We start from the raw sequence: 22,821 nt of genomic DNA on the forward strand, positions 1-22,821 counted from the left end.
AATGAAAGTGATCAAAAGTAAACACCAGGCTGAGCACCTCTTAGAAAATGCAAAAAAACTGAAAAATCAATGTAAATAAATAATCTAAATGTCCAAAATAACATGAAAAGCCAAGTAAAAAATTAAATAATAAAAAATAAAGAAAAAATATATATAAAAAGCAAAATAAACACATGGCTGAGTAACACACAATTCCAACAGTAATCGGGTGTAGGCAATACATAGGGGTAAAGTGGTGATGTGCCCAAAAAAACCCCACACAAATCTTCAATAATTCCACTAGTGCAAAAACAATACGTTCACAAATAAAGTCTGATGTGCTAGATAATTCTTCAATCTTAAATCCAATAGTGGTCCTCAGCTTATATAAAATACACCGCATGTGCTCCCTCCGGCTAGCATGCACACTCGCCTCCTACTTAGACCTATAGACAATATAAGTCACAAGCACTTTTGGTCAACCAAATACCGCTCTCAGGGATATCTCCTCATGTGGGGTATAGCAAAAACGACTCTTCTCATCATTCCAAACTCATGAAAAATAGAAATTACAAGGGACCTCCCATAGTATAATACGTTCTTATTTCATGAATAAAAGCAGGTAAAAAACTACTCACATAATAAAGGTCTTCAGCAGACCCATACAAAGCATGTATAGCAGGGGTCTCCAAACTATGGCCCAACAGCTGTTGAAGTACTGCAAGTCCCATCATGCCTCTGTCTCTGGGAGTCTTGCCTGTGGCTGTCAGAGTCTTGCAAGGCCTCATGGGACTTACAGTTCCTCAACACATGGAGGGCCATAGTTTGGTGACCCCTGATGTATAGTAATGCAGATAGGGATGGGTGTACCAAGATGGTGGCTGCCGTCCAAAACCTGAAAATTGCATCACCATGCGTCCGCCCGACATGTGTCACGAATCAAGTGACTTCTTAAGGGATAGGATCCTTGCATGCTAGCCGGTGGAGGAAGCACGTGCGGTGTATTGTACATAGGCTGAGGACCACTGGTGGATTTATTTAAGCCTGAAGAATAATCTGGCACATCAGACTTTTTTTTTTTGTGAACTTGCGGTTTCTCTTGTGTTCATTGACAGACACAGCCTCTCTTCATTATTCATGACCAAATGGGGTTTTACAGCCTCAGCGACAGGAGTAGAACACTAGGCAGAAAAAAAAAAAGACTCGGTACCTCCTATGGGCAGTCCCATCTGGGCATAAAACCCCCTCTCTGCTATAGGCCTCCAGTCATTTTCTACTTCGTGTCTTCAGGAGTATGGGCGTACTTTTTTTATGCTGGGACTACTTGTCCCATAGCTTTCTTTTTATTTTTTCCTGGGATTTTTTCTGTTCCTTTTGGAGATCTTCTATCAACAGTCGGGCTGGATAATCTAGATCTAGTGGTCACCCCAGTCTGACCAGCACGTGCGCGCACAGACCGCTAGCGCCATGCTTGGTTGGCCACAACAATGCCCCATCTTAAACTGGAGCGACCAGCAAGTTAAATGTCTCGCGGGATCAACATGTCCAGGTGCCTATAGTCTGTGTCACAGTGTTACCCTAGCCGACAGCCCCACCACTTTAGTGGAGAGGAGGATCTGTCAAGGGAGCCTTACCAGCACACTCCAAAGATTTTGTAAGTAGATTCCCCCCTCCTCCTTCCCCGGACACGGTATGGGTTACGGGTACTCCCTGCGGTACTGCTGACTCTCCTCCCATACAGGCCTGGGCTCCTGTACTACCCCCCTCCCCTGCTGTGGTGGTTGGGTGTACTATGGTGGGGTTTTTCTCTGGGGCCACACTGTTGATGGATATTAGGTTGCCCTGCCTGTGCCCCTGTATAGGCGGGCGGTCCTCTGGTCTGGGCCAGGGGGATCAGCCAGGGCCTTGATGTATGCGCTGCATGTGTACTCCTCCCTCCTGCCCTCAGTCAGGTATGCTTAAAAGTGGGCCAGAGAGACACCTGTTGGCCTCGGCATTATCGCCCAGGGAGATGTCTGCCTTTACTACTGACCCCTGTGGGAGGGATGTGTTTGGGGAACCCCCCACCACCCTCCGCCTTCCTAGCTGGGTTGTGGTACGTCACCCTCAGGTCTCCACACCATGCGGTCGGGCTTTCCCCAAAAATATAGCCTGGGGCTTTGTGGCCTACATGGTTAGGTAGCTGTGCCTTGCCATTTTGCCTGTGGACACCTGCCCTGTCTCTTATGTAATATCCACCCATGCTTTGTCCTGAGCCAGAGGCAGAGGTGCCTGGGACCGGCACCATGAGCTAAGGGGCGGAACTCGGTCGGCGGAATTCTGGCGAAAAGTCACCTTGCCATCTTTATTATGGGCACTGCCCCTTTCTCCCCTCCCAACCACAGCCAGTTTAGGTGTGTCATGCGCAGGAGGGGATTATGCTGGTGTCACTGGCTGCCGCTACGGCTGCTGGGTGAAGCACTCTGATCGCCTAGCTGCCAGAAAACCCAGGGCTCGGTGATTGAAAATAAAGCTATTGTTGAAGGCTAAGATTATTTTCAGCAAATACAGAAAATGCCTGTTAATCTTGCCAGAGGTGCAGTGTTCTTGTAACGTCCTGTGAGCAGCACCAAATATCTTCCTTTCTAGTTATCTTCTGTACACTACCAATTGCCCTGCCACCCATGTAGTGGAGATGAAGAGATATGGACATGTTTGTAGTCCACACCAGGAGAACAGCCTAAGGTGACAACTTTGGTTCCCTCAGAGGATACAGTGGAGGAATGACGTAGCCACTCAAGGACAGGATGTGTGTTATTTGCAGGATCACCAGGTGAAGCTTTAAAAATAGAAAATGAATGCAGCTACCACACCAAAGACTACTTTTTGTCCTGGTGGCTTATTTTGAGCTACTTAAGGTGGATTTTCCATTACTGCTGAACTCACCTGTTGCCGGGTGTAAGTTTAGCCTGTGAGCAGTTCCTACCATCGAATAGGGTCCACTGAGAGGTCTGGAGTACTTCCCCTGAATATACCAAGCGTCGTCAGAGTGCCGCATCCATACCAGGTTCCAGATGACCACTAGTGTCCCTTATACTACATGCTTAAAATCATTTTACGTCTGGTGAGTGCAAGCACACTCCTTTTTTCTCATCACGGAAGTCACGTGCACCTTATGATTATGCAATGGAGGTTTAAAGTGAATGTTCGATATCTTCCGTATTTGGGAAAATTGACACACCTTTGAAATAATTTATGGACTTTCATGTTCTTATAAATCACTACATACGATAAAATATGTTGATTTGATGCTGTTGTCACTTTATGAATATCTATTGTCTTCATTAAGACATCACTATTTTACCACTTTTTAGCGCATACTTTTGCACATATGTCACTATTATTTCACTTGAATATTTAATATTTTAGTGCTGCATTTTTTTTATTATGGTTCTGTATGCCCAGTTTCAGACTGGAGTTACAAAGGGAACTACTGTCCACATGGAACAGGTTTGGTGCTTCCTCGGACAATTGGATTTCTCTGGAGTGGTTGACAAGGGTCTCTTTCCACTGGTGCTTGTGGTCTCCATCTCTACTGGCTGGGAAGACCTTTGTTCCTATTGCTGGACAGTAGTTGAGACGAATGCCAACTAGTCAGGTTGGAAGGGTAGTCCTTGGGCTCGAGGTTGGCCCATGGGCTCTGAACCCTGCAGGAAGCTTGACTACCGCTTGATGCTCTGTGGCTTTGAGCGATTGGGTTGACCCTGGTCCAATGGATAAATATGCTCAGGGAAGCTTCTCAGGAGCCAAAGAGATAATACCACTGTAGTGGCTTCTGCCAATCAACACGGCAGTGCAGGAAGCACAGCATCGGTGCTGGTGGCCTCTCTCATCCTATACGTTTGGACCAATGTTTTCTGACTGTCCGCTGTACACGTACAGGCGGATTGTCTCAGCTGTCTACACTGGTTCAGAGATAGTGGTCCCTGCACCCGGAGGTGTTTCATCAGCTCTGTCTTTGCTAGGGGGTGCCAGACCTGGCTCTTCTGGCGGACGTGACGGATGCGTTGGTAGTGCCATGGGATCCGTTCCGTCTCATCTACTCTTTTCCGCCTCCCAGGCTGATTCCTCATCTGCGGCACAGGATTGAAGCCAAAGGAATCTTAGTCATTCTGATGGCCCTAGACTAGTTTTGTCACACGGGGTACACTAACGTGGTGTGGTTGGTGGAAGACACTCCCTGGCAGCTGCCTCTTCAGGAGGTCTTCCAGCCTGCATTACAGTTGCTGGCTTTAATAGCTTGGTTATTGAGCACCAGGTTCTGAAAGACAGGAGTTTGTCTTGTGTGGTGGTTTTAACTATGTTAAAGGCTCGTGAGTCTCCCTCTCGGATAATTATCATTGCACCTGGATAGTCGATCTCATTCGATGCGAAGGCTTGGGGTTCCATCTCTGCTCCCTCTAGATGACTCGGCTGTTTGCCTTCCTCCTCCGTAGCATTGATCAGATGCTTGCTCAGAGTACTTTTGAGGGTCAGGTCTCTGCTCTGGCTGTTTTCTTTCAAGGGCACTTGGCTACGCAGTCCCTGGTTTGCACCTTTTTATCCAGGGGGTTTGTCACTGGGGACCCCCTGTGAGTTCTCCATTGTCGCCATGGGACTTGAACTTGATGTTGTCGATTCTTCCTTTTAAGGGCATTTGGGGTATTCCCTTGCTTACGCTTCTTCAGAAATTTGCCTTCCTAGTTGCTATTATTTCTGCTCGGCAGGTGTCGGCATTGGCAGCCTTGTCCTTTTTAGTGTCCTTATTGGATTTTGCATAAGAATCAGGTGGTGCCTCGGCTGTCCCCTTCTTTTCTGCTGAAGGTGGTGTCAAATATTCGATTGACTGAGGACATTGTCCTTCCTTGTGTTCTTGGCTGTCACACCCTGAAGAGGTGGCTGTGCACTTCCTGATGGTGGTTAGCGCGATTCGAGTGTACCTCTATGTGCTGGCTGCCTTTCAGAGGTCTGCTTCTCTTTGTGCTCACAGATGGTCCAAAGGAAGGCATAGCGACCTCTGCTATCACTGTTGCCCATTTTGATCAGCAGGCAGTTTTGTAGATGTACACCATTTTGGGTAGGGAACTTCCCTTTTCCCGTTATAGTGGCTGGTGCTCTCTGGGTGTTTCGACATCTGGTGTCTGGTTCTCAGGTTTGCAAGGCAGCAAACTGGTTTGTCTGTGCACTTGTTTACTGGCTTTAAATTTATTGATGTGTTGGCATCTTCAGATGCTCACTTTGGTTGGACTCTCGGGCACCACTTCAGAAGGGGGTTTGCAGTATTGGCATGTTGACTTGGATTTTTTTAGTTGGTTTGCCTAACCTTAGTTGTGGCACTACTTGAAGACATCCCTATTTGGTCATGAATAATGAAGACAGGCTTTGTCCATCAATGAATGTAAGGGAAAACAGGATTTTTTTTTGTTACTCACTGTAAAATCCCCTTTTCTGAGTTCATTGACTGACACAGCACCCACCCCTTCTGTTGGAGTTTTCTCCTTTGACATTGCTTTTGACTGACTGGAGGCCTAGAGAGGGGTTTTTATGCCCAGATGGGAGAGTCTCCTATTCCTGTAGCTAGGGCTATAAAACCCTATTTGGTCATGAATAATGAAGAGAGGCTGTGTCCGGCAATGAACTCCTAGAAAGTGATTTTACTGTGAAAAAAATCCAGTATTTTTTTTCACTAGTGGATTTGTTGAAGATTTGTGTTTTTGTTTTTTTCTTGGGCACATCATCACTTCACCCCTATATATTACCTATACCCGATTACTGTTGAAAATGTGTGTTACTCAACCGGGTGTTTATTTTGGTTTTAAAATATATTTTTTCGTTATTTTTATTTAAATTTTTTGTTCTACATGTTACTTGGCATTTCATGTTATTTTGGACATTATTTAGATTATTTATTATTTACATTGATTTTTCTGGTTTTTGCATTTTCTAAGAGGTTCTCAACCTGGTGTTACTTTTGACCCCTTTCATTATTGACAATGTATTTTTCACACTATATGCTTCTTTATCATCATTATTGTTTATTAATTATAATTTTTCACTTATCTTCAGCACTCTTATGTGAGGTCCCAGCTGTGTTTTTACTTTTCATGTTGGTTTGATATTCACTTAGAGTAGCATCATTTTTTAATTTATTTGTTTGGTTTGTGGGGACACTATTAGATGCTTGCTGCAACTTGCATTTGCAAGTCAGGTAGTGGCAGCGCATGTGGATGTTTACATTTATATTGTTCAGTAAGTTATTGTAAATCTGACATGCAGTAACCCATAGCAAGCAGATTTCTATTTACTGCGTCCGTTAACTGAAGGATGAATTCTGATTGGTTGCTGGTCTATCTCAATTAAAACAAGCTGTCATTTAAAAAATGAAGTCTGCAATTGTTGAGCTTTCCTATTGAAAATTATAGTTTTCTATCTGTCATGCTAACTCTCTGGCTTCAGTTATTTTTATTACTGATCTAGAACAAGTGTACAGCTAAGGACTGATGACTTTCTCCCCTTTTTTGGATCAACATGCCCATTTTTGGGTTAGTGACTCAAAAGCTTTAAACCCAGAGTGTCCCCATGATGACCAAGCAACTGACATGTTTGAAAGCTGGTCACTGTATTTTACCCCATGACAGGTTTACCTTATTTTAACCTGGATGTCTGTTACCATTGTGCAAATTGATGCCTCCCCAATTTATAACAGCATAACCTATGTTGTGTGATATTCACAAAATATCAATCTGTGACCTTTGGTCCAAAGTGTACTGTGGCTTTGTCAGTGCTTTACATTTTACCGTAACTTTTCTGCTGTTATGCTTCCTCAGGTCCAGACCTGGAATTCAGCATGCACGATGGTACAATCAGAGACTTGGCATTCATGGAAGGTCCAGAGAGTGGAGGTGCCATTCTGATCAGTGCAGGAGCTGGAGACTGTAATATCTACACCACAGACTGCCAGCGGGGACAAGGACTGCATGCATTAAGTGGACATACAGGTATACATGATGAAAAGGACGTAATTTTTAATAAACTATTTACTTATTCTGAACACTAGCCAGAAGGGTATTTGTACATTTTCTGCAGACAAAAATTGGTTTAGAAATTATTCACTGATATGCAGGAGACATGACTGTATTATATTATTGGATGCCCCACATACAGATTTCATTAAAAACTATTAAACATTAACGTACCTTCCTATGTTCAACATGCTTTGTCAATAAATTTCCTTTAAACTAGCTGTTTTTGTTTCAGGGCATATTCTAGCACTTTATACTTGGAGTGGGTGGATGATTGCCTCAGGATCCCAGGACAAAACTGTGCGATTCTGGGATTTGCGTGTGCCAAGTTGTGTCCGAGTAATTGGAACTACATTCCATGGAACAGGTACAATATTTTTTTAAGTTTAGTTTTTGACAGAGTGGGGAAGAGTTAGAGTTAATGCCAAGTTTCCTTTCTGTCTGTGACCCCACTGTGAAAAATTTCCCCTGCTTTCTGTTCCTTTGACACCCATACGAAAGTTCGTGAGTGTGATTTTTTTTTTTTTTCACTGAGACAAGCACAGGCAGTAATGAAACTGTTGTCAGAAGTTTACCCTTTGCTTACTCTACTAAAAATGTGTTTTTGTCTGTCTCCCTGTTGGAGTTATTTCCACTCACTTCCTGTATTGGCAGGGAGTAAAAGGAAATCTCTCCATTAGGACAGACAACAGTAAAACCCTGACAGAGGTTCTAACCGTTCTCTTCTCTGTAACCAAAATAAAATAAAAAGTTTGGATTTAAGGATGGGCTTAAAGAAAATTTTCCAGTTTCCCAATAAGCCAAACTGAAAGTAGATCCTCTACAGCAGGGGTTGGCAACCTATCGATTGAGATCAACCTTTCGACCGCTGGTAGGTGACCGGTAGATCGCGATCAAGTCCCTGTCCTGCCGGCAGGCAAGTGCTCCTCCCCCGTATCCCTGATTAGCAAATAGCACTGAGAATTCATGAACTCAGAGGTCTTGTCGTCTGAGCTCTCCAAGAAGCATAGGCAGTGGCATTCCCCACCCCACAGCACGCCCCTTTAATGTGTGGCTGCAGGGCAGGGAATGCCTCTGCCGCCTAGCATGCTGATCTCCTCTCCAGTTCATTCACGTGGGTGACGTGCCAAGAAAGTCTGGTGGGATCAGTGCACCAGAGCAGGTACCTGTGCCACAGCAGCTTTCTTGTGCAGCTCTGCATCAGGAAAACACTTGTACCCTCCTGACCCCTCTGTGTTGCCTCCTGACCACCAGTACCGTGCCCTTCAGACCGACCCCTCTACCCCCAGTAACGTCCCCTTCCCCAGTACCGTGCCCTCCTGACCCCCCATGACTGTGCCTTAAACCCCAGTACTGTGCCCTCGTGACGATCCAGTATCATGCTCTACTGACCCCCCCAGTACTGTGCCCTTTTGAGGATCCAGTACCATGCCCTCCTGACCCTCCAGTAGTGTGCTCTCCAGATCTCCTAGCCCTCCTGACCCCCCTCCCAGTGCCATACCCTCCAGATCCCCGTACTGTGACCTTACACTGTCTTGCTAACCCCCTATCCTTTGCCCTGTCCTGCTCACCCCTCTCATCTGCTCTATTGATCTCTGTACACTGCTCTTCATGCTACTGACCTCTGTACACTGCTTTACATATTACTCACCCCTGTACACTGCCCTTGCTCACTACTGACCTTTGTACACTGCCCTTACCCACTACTGACTTCTGTACACTGCCCTACCCACTACCGACCTCTGGGGGCTTGCTAGTTAACGGGAAAAAAAAGGCCTCATCACCTTAGTGATTTTTACTATCTTCAATGTTGTCATGGTAGATCTCCAGCTCTCAAAGGTTGCCTACCCCTACTCTACAGTGTCTGTAAATAGCGTGTGATATTTCCTAAACAACCCTTCTAATCCTGATAATACACAGTTTCATATGGATGGGATGTTACAAATAATCCAGCTATGTAGTATGTTTCTACGTAGCCTATACAACATGTTGTTTCTGTGCACTTTAATGCTTTTTAGAAATGTATTGATGAAATCAACTTTGGCTGTTGATAGAAGGGTGAATGGATTTTCTGGAGATGTTTCTGTCATTGATCTAGCCAACTATGTATTGAATTAGTGGTCATGTCTTCTTTGACAGGGAGTGCGGTGGCATCTGTGGCTGTAGACCCTAGTGGAAGGCTGCTTGCCACAGGACAAGAGGACTCAAGTTGTATGCTGTATGATATTAGAGGAGGCCGTATGGTGCAGAGTTATCATCCTCATTCCAGTGATGTTCGCTCTGTTCGCTTCTCCCCTGGAGCTCACTACTTGCTTACTGGTTCTTATGATATGAAAATTAAGGTGACAGATTTACAAGGTAGGTTTGAGACTCTTTTTATTGTAATTTTTTTTTTTATTGCAGCAGTAGATGCTATGTGATCAGCTGCCTATTTGTTCAGTAATAATGTAAGTTCGATGTGCACATTTAATGATGAATAAACACAATAGTAGACATTCTGTACATAACACAACCTGAACCATCCTGGAAAAAAATGATTCCGAGCATCAAACTGCCATTAACCAGTTCCCAACCGCGCTATAGCTGAAGGACGGCTACAGCGCGGTTGTCTGGTTCTGAACGACGTCCATGGACGTCATTCCAGAACACGCCCCCTGTGAACCCCCAGCAGCACGGTCCAATGACACAGCAGATCACCAGTAAATGCACTTGCTGGTTATCGGCTGCACTTTCCTTACGCTGTCACAGCGTGAGGAAAGTACTGCCGGGAAGCGGCAATTGTCAGCGAAGGGATCGGTACTGATGGTCAGTGCCCAGCAGTGCTGCCCACTTGTGCCACCCATCTGTGCCCAGCAGTGCCTCCCCTCAGTGCTGCCCATCAGTGCAGCATCATCAGTGCTGCCTATCTGTACTACCTCATCAGTGCTGCCTATCGGTGCAGCCTCATCAACGCACATCAGTGAAGGAGAAAAATTACCTGTTTGCTAAATTTTATAATAGAAACAAACATTTTTTTATGCAAATATTTTGCTCTTTTTTTGTTTATAGCGCAAAAAATAAAACGCCCAGCGGCAATTAAATACCACCAAAAGAAAGCTCTTTTGTGTGAAAAAAATGATAAAATTTCATATTTATACAGTGTCGCATGACCGCACAATTGTCATTCAAAGTGCGATAGCGCTGAAAGTTTAAAATTGGCTTCGGCAGGAAGGGGGTATAAGTGCCCAGTAGCAAAGTGGTTAAAGGGAGAGCCAGGGCTTTTTTTTGCACACACGTAAAAAATAATTTTGGGCCTGTAGATTAGATAACCCCCACCAACACTATGTGTTTTCCAGAAGCAGACACCATGAAGAATAAATTAGTGGGAGTTCAAATTTTTTTTGTCTCATGATATTTGCACAACAGTTTATTAAGTGCAAATCTTCTGTAAAAAATACACTAAAGTGCATTCAATCCAATTTTTTGCTAAAATACGCAAGATGGGGTTGCGCTGAGTAAATTGATACCCAATGTGTCAAGCTTTAAAATTGCTTGTACCCACAAAGCTAATTTCAGTACCCATATATTTCATAGGTGACACTATAAAAGCCCTTACAGGTCATCACTTTAGAGCAAACTGTGAATATTGACCCCAAAATGTTTGCTCTCACTCCAGTGTACGTGACAAAATGTAACAAGTAGCACAAAGAAAATTTTCATTCGTAGGTTCTTCCGCCAGGTGTGTTTGTCCTTTTTTGCTGAGCAGGCTGGGATCAAACTTTTTTTGGGGGTGGGGGTTCTAAGTGCTTCGGCGTAAATTTATTTTGACTTTTTTTTTTTTATATATATGTATATTACATGGTGGGGTGGAGGGACACAATTCTAGAGGTCATGAATTCCCACTACATGCTTTCTACAATTTCTTGTGTATCCTGAATAGTATGCGTTTATACATTAGAACTATCAGGAGACTGTTTTAAAGTAGAAGTCCAGGCTAATAGTAACTAAGATTAAACCTGCTCTCCCCCCCCTCTTCTAAATCCTATTCTAACTACCGTGTAAAAGGAAGATGCAGGAAGACTGCAGTCCACAAACGGTCACCATCAAATTTAACTGAACTTGAGCAGTTCTGCAAAGAAGAGTGGGGAAACATTGCAAAGTCTACATGTGCAAAGTTAGTAGAGACATATCCCAACAGACTAAAGGCTGTACTTAAAGCAACAGGTGATTCAACAAAATACTGATAAAATACATCGGCCCCATGCTGCATCTGTCAAAGACCGCTGATTGCTCAGTTATCAGGTCCCTTCTGAGCACAGAGAGATTACTGTCAGTCACTGCTCTGTGCTCTGACCCTCCAACTCTCACTAGAGTGCTAAACTATGGTGGGGGCAGGAGCGACTTGCTCAGGCTGTCAGTGGTGTGGGTGGATTCCGACATTAAATTCGGGATCTCTCCAGAGTCTGGACCGGCTCTGTGAAGTCAACCAACAGCGGAATTTAGCCCGTTGTTGGCTGAAAACAGGCTACAGGAGTGCAGAACAAATTGTACTCCTGTGATCTTCAGGAGAAGTAGGGCCAAAAGAGCTTTGGCCTTACTGCTCCTTTTAGGTCTGCTTGGAAGCTGGAGATATCCTGTATGGACAGTATTCCATTACACAGCTTTGTGTCATTTCACACAGAAATGGTGCTGTTAATCCCAAACTCTGCATCATTCATAAATAGTCAAAAAAGTAAGGGTCCCATCACTGAACTAGTTTAGTCCTACACATGACACAGGCAAACGTGCTGTTTCCGCAGCAGAAATGCCTATCTCTTTCCTCTCAGTTGAAGTCTCTGAGGTCGCTGGAAAGTCCTTTGATTCTTTTCTCCATGATGGTGCTGGGTAAGATGGTAGTTGCCACTGGTGCAGTCCTCTATGCCCAGTTTCACTCCTGGCTTCTTCAACTTAATATCCTGACAGTATGGGAAAAGTGTCCAAAGTCCTTGGATCTGCTATTGCATCTGACTCTCAAGACCAGGTTGGCTGTGAAATGGTGGATTTTTCACCCAGATGCTGAAAAAGTTTTCCTTCCAATGGCTTGAACGGTTTTGACAATGGATGCCAGTTTGTTGATCTAGGGAGTTGTTCTGGAGTACCTCTTGGTTTAGGGCATGTGGTTATCAGAGGAGTGGAACTTGCCAATCCTGTAACTTAGGGCAGTTTGGATAGAGGAGGATGTCATTTCAGTGATTCTGATCTCACCTGAATGGTCAAGAAGAATGTGGTATGGTATTATAAATCTCTTGGCAGAGGAGCCTTGTGCTTGGGGTTTGTGATTGTTGATGTGTTGCCCACCCCTCATGTTCAGTGCTTTAAGATATCGCAAGTAGTCAAGAATATGAAGACACCCTCTGTCCTGTGATGTATGATTGACAAATTAGGATTTTTAGTTTTAAGATAAATCTTTATCTTGTAGCACATCACAATAAACATTGATCCCTTCCCTTTTTTACCTGAGTGGGAAATCCTGCCTTTTTTTTGTTCGGTGTCTTATTTACCTGACAGAGGCATCATAACCTAAGTTGTCTCCCTGTTTCCTGTGATGTACTCCAAGAAAGGGATTTTGCAGATAAACCACAAATCATAATTTTTTTTTTAGTGATGGTAACCTCAGCTTATCTATTTTACACACTTTCCTCATATGTAGATTTAAATTGACTGGGCTTGTGACTGGTCTACTTTAAGAATAACTTCTGAGATGTCTTTGTTTCTTTCCCTGGTTTACTTTACCTACTTTTTTTGCAGGTGACCTCACGAAGCCTCTTCCAGTCATTGAAGTGGGTGAGCACAAAGACAAAGTGATCCAGTGCCGCTGGCATACACAAGATCTCTCCTTCCTGTCATCTTCAGCTGATCGGACTGTATCCTTGTGGACTTACAATGTTTAGTCATAGACTTCTAAAAGTACCACATGGCTGTCTTCAAAGAGGCTAATGTCACATTTCCTATCTGGTTGCAATGGTTTTGATTTTAATGGTTTAACGCTCAAGCTGCCAGAGAGGTTGGTCTTTCTATGCTTGTACCGAGCAGCAACTCCTAGTACCAGCATGCTTTGAGTGAAAATGAAATGGAGGATGTGCAGAGGTGAAGCATGTTGTCAAAAGCCTCAATAATCTGATGGAAGGGATGTAATGCCGACTTTCTAGCTGTCTCCTCTCTCCATGCAAGCAGTAAAAGGACATGGCTGCGCTGTGGCAGGAAACTGTATTTTTTTTTTTTTTTTTTTTTTTTTAGTAGAGCAAAATCTCATCCCAAACATTGTCAGTTATTCTATTACCCAGTTAAATAGTTCACTTGTATTGTCTTCTCCCCTCTCTGGCAGCAGAAAAGGTCATATTGATTTGAAACGTGACACATTCAAGATAATGGGACCAGGTGCAACTGTGTGAAATGCGTACAACTGTGGTGTTGTGGTGCAGCCTATCAGAGGGTTAAAACAGGTGGTAAAGATGCGACATATCTCCTCTATGCCACCTAACTGCCCTCTCAAAAGTGCTTACTGCAGGGGTGGCAAGGGGTACTCCACTTCTGAACGAGCTCTTTTGTTGAAGTCTGCTACTGACAGTTCTCTGGTTGTTGTGTTGATCCGGGGACTTCAGTACTTACCTAGGACAAATATCCAGGTTAGCAGTTCAAACATTACTCTCATTAATATGAATGCTTGTCCCAGTTCAGTGGCCCTAAAAGTTTTGCAGATATACAGCAAAGCAACTAGCATTTTTAGGAGGTCCTCCTCTATTTCAGGAACAGCAGTTTCCATATTTCTCTCAGAATTTATCATAACAGGTGGCATAGTGTGTTTGCTGATTTGGTGCCACTTACTGTTTGTAAAGAACAACACAGAGATAAGAGGATAACATAAGATTACCTTGTGTGAACATGGCCTGTGATGAACCAGATAATCTTTCCTGAGAGTAGTATGTAGGCTGACATTGCTGGCCATTTGTTCCAAAATGCTAGTTGCCTGGCTGCCATGCTGTCTAATGGCTTCATACTATTCAAAGTCACTAATTCCATAGTATGCAGATTAATATTTTTAATTTTCACACTGACTTTCCTTGCTGTATGCTTGTCCCAAGCCAATGACTAGAAGTATTAAAGTCAGGGACAGCAAGACAATTGCATTTCTAGGAAGGTCAGCAATGGCAGCCTCCATGTTTTTTTTGGCGTACAGGTTTCTTTTTAGGGCCCATATACAATATTGTGTTTCGGAAATGTGCAGTAAAGAAAAGTGTTACTGCAAATCACTGTAACAAACAAAATACCATGCTTTGTGGTGCCATTCATTTTGAACACCATCCTAATCAATGCAGCACAATACACTTGTACATGAGTGCACTGCACTATTGAGATCAGAACTGTCTTTTTGTTGTGGGTGCTGCATTGTAAATAATGCTGCATGTTTATTTCAAATTGGTACATTGATAGCCTGTGAATGGGCTGCCTTTATGCATCGCATGTTAACACAGAAAAATACCTTGTGTTAATTCAAGGGTAACATACCACAGTTCACTGCAACAGTTTGCATGGGCCCATAAGGTTTGGGATTTTAGCCATTGGAAATCGAGTTGTAATAGATATTATGGTAGTCATTTGTTATGATTTGATGCTAAATTATTTTTTCCAACAAACCAAAATACTTTCCTTCAGGCTTAGTAAAGGCTGGCACCCCACCATAAGTTTATAATAATATAATACAACAAAGGAAGGATGGTGAGCTGTTTCCTACTTAGTCAGTAATGTCCACAGTTATATATAGACATCTGTGCCCCATCAGGGGAATCTATTGATCATCAGTGACAGATGATAATCATCCTCTGTATATCAAAACCTGCACTTTGTGCCATTTAAAGATAAGTAAGCGGAGTACATTGTATGAAAATACTATACAGAACATGTTCAGAAACTTGTTATGATTGAAAATATCCAAGACAAAAGTTGAATATTGAAGGGCTCTAAAATGGCTTCTCCCCATCCTGACATCACTAATAATTGGCTGCACTGACCTACACATAACACGTGTGCATGAAAAAAAAATCACACGTTCTGTACAGGTATAGGAGATCCTAGGTAAATTTATGAATTTTATTGTTGCTTCTTTATGTGAGGCAACTTATGTTTAAGATGTAGTGGCCCTTTAAAGGAGAATAGATCTTCTATTTTTGTTAAATGTACTAAGCACTCACACATGAATTGCTGGATTTTGCTTTCTTTTTTTATACTTCTAAACATACCAAAGTTTAAAAGTTAAAGTATTCCTGTCACCAGCCTTGATAAGTCAGTTTGAGCTCACGTGAAAAAAAATGCATATGTGAAGATCAGCCATCAAAATAATAAGTAGATCCGATCATTACAGGCAGCTGAACTTATATTTTTCCTATAAAGACTGAGCTTGTACCCTCGGCACCACCCATCCCAAGCCTTCCTTTTGGTCGGTAAGACCACATGTCTTGTTAAAAGACCAGTAAGGTTGGGGTTGAGGCTAAGCTCAGCTTTTACAGGAGATGTTGATCTGTACATATAAATTCAGCTACATATATATTTGGATCTGTGGACCATTTGCAGGCAATTTCTAATAAAAGAAACCTCTGCTCCTGCAATTTTCTAATTCTATGCTCTTTTTGAATTGTTTAGGTTGTGACAGGTTGACTTTAAGTAAATTCTGCCCTGATCTTCAGCTGGTCCCATTTAATGATGAGCCAATCCACAAAGAGCAATCAATTTTCATTATGAATGTGTTATGCTGTATGCTTGCAGATGGGTAGTGTTATCATAAGTACAAGTGACAGTCATGGTGTTAAACAATATGGCAATCATGAGTTAATATGGAAGATTAATTTTACTGGAAATTCTGACCTAAAACCAGAATTATATATTTTTTTTTATTACCATGGTGTTAATATTACATAGTTCTTCTAAATTCTTCAATTTTAATACACTGGATCCAGATCTATAGCTTTGCTATCAGTGTCTGCTTACAGGTCCTTCTAAGCTAGTAGCAGTAAATCGCCATAACAATAATGTACAAATAACATCCTGCCAGGCAAATCAAGATGCTCAGTGCTAATATACAGTATGCTTCATTTTATCGTGGGTGAAATGCTGCTAGATTATTCAGTGTTTATATTGTTGTTTTACTGGTTTTGTTTTTTAAACATAGAAATATATGCAACACAAACCAGATTGCTCTGCACTCCATCTGCTTGCTAAATGGCCAGTAATATATTAAAAGGCAGTGATGGGGTTAAATGTCACTGTCTTCATGATTACACGTATAACCCTTTGGGTGCCAGAGCGAATTCTATCTATTACAGCATGGCACATTAGCATGGAACACTTTATTTCATTTTCAGAGCAAAAACCAGCTTACTTGGATATTAAAGTCTTGCACTTTGTGTTGTGTTAACGGTCTTTTTCTACCATTCCAGGACTACTTGTGTATGGTAGAAAAAAGTATCTAAAAGTTGTATTCACTAATGTAAATGCTAATATTTCTAGACTATTCTGTTCATACTGTATATTTTTATTTTTGTTAAATTAAATAAATCCTAAATTACATTTAGGAATGTTTTATTTATTTGATATGAAGTGAAAATATTGTTTCTGTTCTTTTAACATACTAAATACTCTGTGCACTGTATGCAGATATTTTTTACCTATTGTTCCATGTGGAAATGTTACTTTGAAATTGTAATTGTGCTGCAGTATGAATAAAGACGTTAAAGGTTCATTATTTCAGCTTATAAAAATGAACGAGTTTTGTAAAAGCGTGACAATTTTTTTTAATGTAACATTACACATTGTAAGTTGTTTTGTCTGCTCAGGGGACTTGTGTATCATTTTCGCATTGGGATCGAAACTTTCACAGTTATAAAAACTAAAAGTCCACATGAACACAACTTTTTATTTTTTTCATAAGATCCATATGTACATCAAGCTTCTACAAGACATATTAAAGCAGTTTTGTTAAAACTTTTGACTAACAAGAATTTGTCATGGCAATCTGCAGCTTCTGTACTTTAATGCAGAAGTGATCTGATTTCTGCAGCATGCAGACATAGTGGTTCCCTGGAACACTCTTGGTTCCTGTGGCTTAGCTGTGTCTCCTGTGAGCATGGGATCACTGGAAGCACTTTTAGAATGGTGAGTGGGTAAGAAACTGTGGATCCCCAGTCTCCCTGTACAGTGAACCTGGAGGTTCTCACCTCTAAAAACTTCTGGATTCAGGCCTGGAAGACCATGCTTATGTGAATAAGATGGTAGGAGACTGGAGATTCCTTTTGTCTTGAGGACAATGCAGGGGAGGCATCCTTGGTCTGATCAGCCCCCTTGCGCCCCCCCCCCCCCCCCCTGGAATAGCAAACAAGGGAAGCGAAACCTTTAAAAAAAATTTTTTTTCAAATTACCCCCCCTTTTCCCCCCCGTGCACACCTGGGATGCATATGTGCACGCCAACAATCACACTTTTAACAGGTAGGGTTTTGTAGGAAGAACAGTATCGGGAGCATGATCATATATGGGGGTGCAGGGGAGTCTAAGCCTGCAGCAGACTCCCAAAAAAATAATTTTATTGGTGGGTACAAAATGCCTATATCATAATTGTACAGTACAGGAAACAGACTGGGTATTTATACACCCTGAGTTATAGGCTTGTATCTTCAGGTGATTGGACCCTGGCAAACCTTTTGAGAATACATCCCCCGGGTGCCCCACCTATAATCCTACCCTACTCTTAGTTCTCAGTTTTTGCTGCTGTCCTAAGATGACAGACCTCCTCTCGCTTACAGTCGAATCACTCTTAGCTTAACTAGCTTCCTATTCTATCTTCAGATTCTTTAACCACCTCAATACTGGGCACTTTTACCCCTTCCTGCCAGACCAAGTTTCAGCTTTCAGCACTCTCACACTGAATGATAATTACTCAGTCATGCAATGTTGTACCCAAATGAAATTTTTGTCCTTTTTTTCACACAAATAGAGCTTTCTTTTGTTGCTATTTGATCAGCACTGGGTTTTTTATTTTTTGTGCTATAAATAAAAAAAAAAAGCAAAAGTTTTGAAAAAAACAACACATTTTCTTTGTTTCGGTTATAAAATTTTGCAAATAAGTTATTTTTCTTCATAAATTCTGGCCAAAATGTATAGTGCTACATTGCTTTGGTAAAAATAACCCAAATCCAGGTATAGTATTTGAACTTTTACAAGCTATGGTACCAACCATTAAATATTGATCACACCTGATGTACTGATGGCCTCATCTCATTTCTTGAGACACTAACAAGCCACACAGTACAGTGTAAACAGTACAAATACCCCCCAGATGACCCATTTCGGAAAGTAGACATTCCAATGTATTTATTAAGAGGTATAGTGAGTTTTTGAAACTAATTTTTTCTCACAATTCTTTGCAAAATGAAAGTAAATAAAAATGTTTTTTTTTTCCCCCCACAATTGTCATATTAACAGGTTATTTCTCTCGCACGGCATATGCATACTTGCAACTACACCCCAACCACACATTCTGCTACTCCTCATGAGTATGGGAGTACCACATGAGTGAGACTTTTTTTTTTTTTTTTTTTTACAGCCTAGCCACATAGAGAGGTCCAACAAGCAAGGCATAAATGATACATTTTATTTTCTAATTACCTATTACATTTTTGAAGGCCCTGAAGCCACCAGGACAATGAAATTATGCACAAAATGACCCTATTCTAGAACGCAAACACCCCAATGTATATTCTATGAGGCATAATTAGTCTTTTGAACATTTTTTTTTTCCCAGAAGTTTTCAGAAAGTGTGTAAAGAAAATAAAAACATAAGTTTTCCCTTTATAAGATATTTATAACACACAGCATGCACATGTACCAAGAATTACACCCCAAAATTAATTCTGCTACCTGTCCTGAATATATGAGGATACCACATGCGTAAGACTTTTCCACAGCCTGGCCACATTCAGATGCCCAACATCCAAGTAGCAGCTTCAGACTTCTAACACATAGCATGTACACACCAAGAATTACATCCCAAAATAAATTCTGCTTAGCAAAGGGTAATCAAAAGATTACCTGTGGTTTTAGTAGTGCATTTGTCCATAGAGGAGAACATTGGTCCAGGAAGCAGGAAGAAATGTGGTCAGCAACAGCCAAAGGAATTGTCCAGACAGCAGGCAGAGACATGGTCAGCACAGCCAAAGTCTTGGTCCTGGCTTTAGGCAGGAACATGGTCCATAAGCAGGCAGTGGCGTGATCAGTTCAGATGGCAGGAAGAGGCATGGCTGATTTAACAGGCCAGGGTCAGAAGGCAGACCAAAAAAGAGATTTGTGAAAAGAGATTCACAAGAAAGCGGCTACATTATGGACAGAATGCGATACTCAGAAACATTTCCATAAATTATGCTTTATTACACATTGATTGACATTATTGTGTAATAAAGCATAATTTTTGGAAATTTTTCTGAGTATCGCATTCTGTCCATAATGTAGCCGCTTTCTTGTGAATCTCTTTTCACAAATCTCTTTTTTGGTCTGCATATTTTTTGGCTACTGGATGGAAGCCATATATTAGGTGATACAGTAATTTATATTTGAACCTCTAAACTTATCTTTTACTAACAGGGTCAGAAGGCAGCACGCAGAAACATCAGGCTTCGGGACTCCAGGTAAGACCTGGACACAGAGGTAGAGGCTTCTTCCCACCCAAAACTCTTTGAAGCCTCCGATCTGCAGACCCTAATTCAAGAATTACAAAACCAGGAGAAAGCCAAAAACTTAGTTTTCTCCACTCTGAAAAACTATTCTGGAGCCCCTTACATACGTGAGATCCCGTGTTGTCTTGAATCCCAATAATACAGTGGAAGGGCAAAAGATCAGTTCAAGAGGCAGGCAAAAAGCATGGTCGATTAGTAGGCTGAGGTCAATGCACATGGAAGACAGAAACATGGTCAAGCGGCAGGCAGAGGCATCGTCAATAAACAGTCCAGGGTCAGTTCAGGCAGCAAGCAGAGGCATTGTCAATAAACAGTCCAGGTAATACAGAGGCCTGGCTGGGAGGGACATTGGGGACAGTAGTATTGGGTGTCACGGCGAATTCAGTTACTGGAACATACACATTTTTTGGGGTGTTTGCGGCCTGTTTGGGTAATAGGGAGGATATCGGTGAAATGCCTCTCATGGAGTCTGGTCACTGAATCAGAGTGAATTTGGTCAGGGGCATGACCATTTCAGGTAGGTCAGGGATCTTTATCTGTACTTAGAAAAGATGACATATGAATTGTACAGGGTTAACTGAAACAAGTAGATGGCGACCTTTTTATACCAATGGATTGATCTGGTGACTACGTATGGCTGTAACATTTGGTTGTTCATATCTACTCCCGCCCCCCACCAAACTAGTTATAGTTGTGTACGCATTTTGGTTTCTGGACGGGACCTTGTTTGTTTTAAGTTCCACCGAGGCGTCATCATGAATTGAGGAAAGGATATAGACATCTTTTATCTCTTCGTTCTGCAAACTGTTTCCTCTCGTTTTAGTTTTTGTGTGACCAGTCTTTGTGGGAAGCCCTTGCGGTTGGCCCGTACTTGTGTAGAAATGATCTAAATACAAATGGTAGCCCTTCTGGAACATCGGTTCTATAAGTTGCCAAACAATTTTGCCACTTGTCCCCATATAGGTAGGGCATCCAGGGGAGTCTTGCTGGCTGTTCTTTCCCTCATAAAACTCTACTAGTGCCTGACCTATCATCTGGGAATGCTACCCTGCATGTACTTGCCACTACACTACTGGTTGATGCCTGCTTCTCTTAAGATCTCCTGAACCTCTTTGGACTCTCCTCAGAATTTGTTGCTGACCCACAGCTGTCAACTGGTTCATACTCGGAATCTGAGACTGACAGGGAGAGTCCCCCCCTACTCTTGGCCATCATACTTAGTATCTGGAAAGCCTTCGCGCTGATGTATATTTTTTAGACATGTTGCTGCTGCACTGCTGATATTGATTTTGATGTTCACTGGTACGCTGTTACAAATGTGGATGTGACATTGTTACACTGTGACAGATGTGGATCACTGGTACATATGTGGATGACCACTGGTACACTGACAGATGTGGATGATCACTGTGAGATGTGTGGGGGACACTATCTGGGTGATCAGTGTAGTACTTATAAACTCACTGTGGCAGCACAGATCGGCTCCGCTTTTCCTCACTGGTGGGCTCTGTGTGAGAAACAGCTGATAAACTGATAGGCAGTGGTGTTTGCATTACATGATGGCTGTGATTGGACACAGCCATCATGTGATCAGAAGGGTCAATTACAAATGTTGATCACGGTTACAGATGTGAATTTGACACTGGTACACGGTGACAGATGTTGATCAGTGGTACTGATGTGGATCTGATACTGGTACACAATGACAGATGTTTATCACTAGTGCAGATGTGGATTTGATAGTGGTACTCTGACAGATGTGGATGATTACGGTTACACTGACAGCTGTGGACCACTGGTGCACTGTGACAGATGTGGATGATCACTGTGGCAGCTGGGTGGGGGACACTATCTGGGGGATCAGGGTAGTGCTTATAAACTCACTGTGGCAACACAGATCGGCTCTGCTTCTCCTCACTGGCAGGCTGGGAGTGAGAAGCAGAGCCGATAAACTGACAGGCAGAAGTGTTTATATTACATGATGGCTGTGATTGGACACAGCCATCATGTGATCAGAAAGGCCAATTACAGAGCCCATCTGTTGCGCTGTGCCCAGGGGACACAGGCACACAGAGCGCACGCAGCTACTCGGCCGTGCACAGGCCCATATTCTGAGGGACATATAGGTAAATGGAAAACTCCCCCCTGGACATTTCAGTGCAGTGGCCAGGTGGGAAGTGGTTAATCAACTCTCCAGGCTTCTAGTACAATAGAAGCAGTGGATCTGTTGATTCAACCTCATGCCCAAGTAATTATTAAATTAGAAGCACAAGTGCAAGATATGAGAAGAGAACAGAGAATGCTTTCATATAAGCTGGAAGATCAGGAAAATAGAGATAGAAGGAATAAGCTGAGGAGCCGGGGTCTGCCAGAGGTCGCAAGGAGAGAATCTACGGAATAAAATGAGGAAAGTGTTTAATAAAGGGTAGACCAGTGATGGAACAACTGAAAATAGAGTGCACAGGATAAGGAGGCCCCAAGGAGTAACATCAGATACCCCAAGTGCGATCCCAGAAATAAAACATGGAGAAACAAAGTTGAAAATATTTGCAAACATTGCACCTGAGAAACTTGCCAGAAGATCCCTGAAACCATTGCTGGACCAGATGAGGGAAAAGAACGTCTGTTACAATTTGGGGTTTCCAGCATGTTTGATTGGGTGGAAAAAATGGAAAATCGTCAAGATTCAGATTCCCAGAAGATTTCAGGGACTTTTGTGATTAGATTTATAGACACTGGACATTACAGGATGGTCTGAAGGGGTTAACTCTTTCCCCCCCTTTCTTTTTCATACTCCCCTCCATCTCCAACTCCATTTTCTTGTGTTGAAGGTTTCCCTCCTTGAGCACAGATTAATATGCGCTCTTGGGGGGGTGGGGGACACTGGACAGGTAGATTGATTGATACAGTAAGAGGGTTAGATAGGAATAGGGAAGAATTTTGACAAAGAAAGATATAGAGAATTTAGTTAAAATTATGGTGGGTTGGTGGGAGGCCATGATGAGAGATAGGGGGCTGAATGGGCGTGTGTGTTTAGAGCCCTAGCTTGGAAGAGGAATCAACAGTGA

General features: G+C 42.5%; 1 protein-coding gene across 2 annotated transcripts in view; it reads left to right on the forward strand.

The window, feature by feature from the left end:
- Positions 1 to 16,768, forward strand: part of WDR47 (WD repeat domain 47) — a 117,720-nt gene extending 100,952 nt beyond the window's left edge. For both annotated transcript variants that reach the window (XM_089688692.1, XM_089688693.1), the window contains 4 exons: positions 6,825 to 6,995; positions 7,255 to 7,386; positions 9,159 to 9,377; positions 12,786 to 16,768. In XM_089688692.1, the coding sequence (XP_089544818.1) occupies positions 6,825 to 6,995; positions 7,255 to 7,386; positions 9,159 to 9,377; positions 12,786 to 12,928 (665 nt within the window). In that variant the 3' untranslated portion in view covers positions 12,929 to 16,768. The remainder of the gene's footprint in view (positions 1 to 6,824; positions 6,996 to 7,254; positions 7,387 to 9,158; positions 9,378 to 12,785) is intronic.
- Positions 16,769 to 22,821: the final 6,053 nt, after the last annotated feature.

Source organism: Staurois parvus, unplaced genomic scaffold (genome assembly GCF_062004578.1).
Source record: "Staurois parvus isolate SC_StPar_1 unplaced genomic scaffold, SC_StPar_1.0 ptg000450l, whole genome shotgun sequence".
NCBI lineage: Eukaryota > Metazoa > Chordata > Amphibia > Anura > Ranidae > Staurois > Staurois parvus.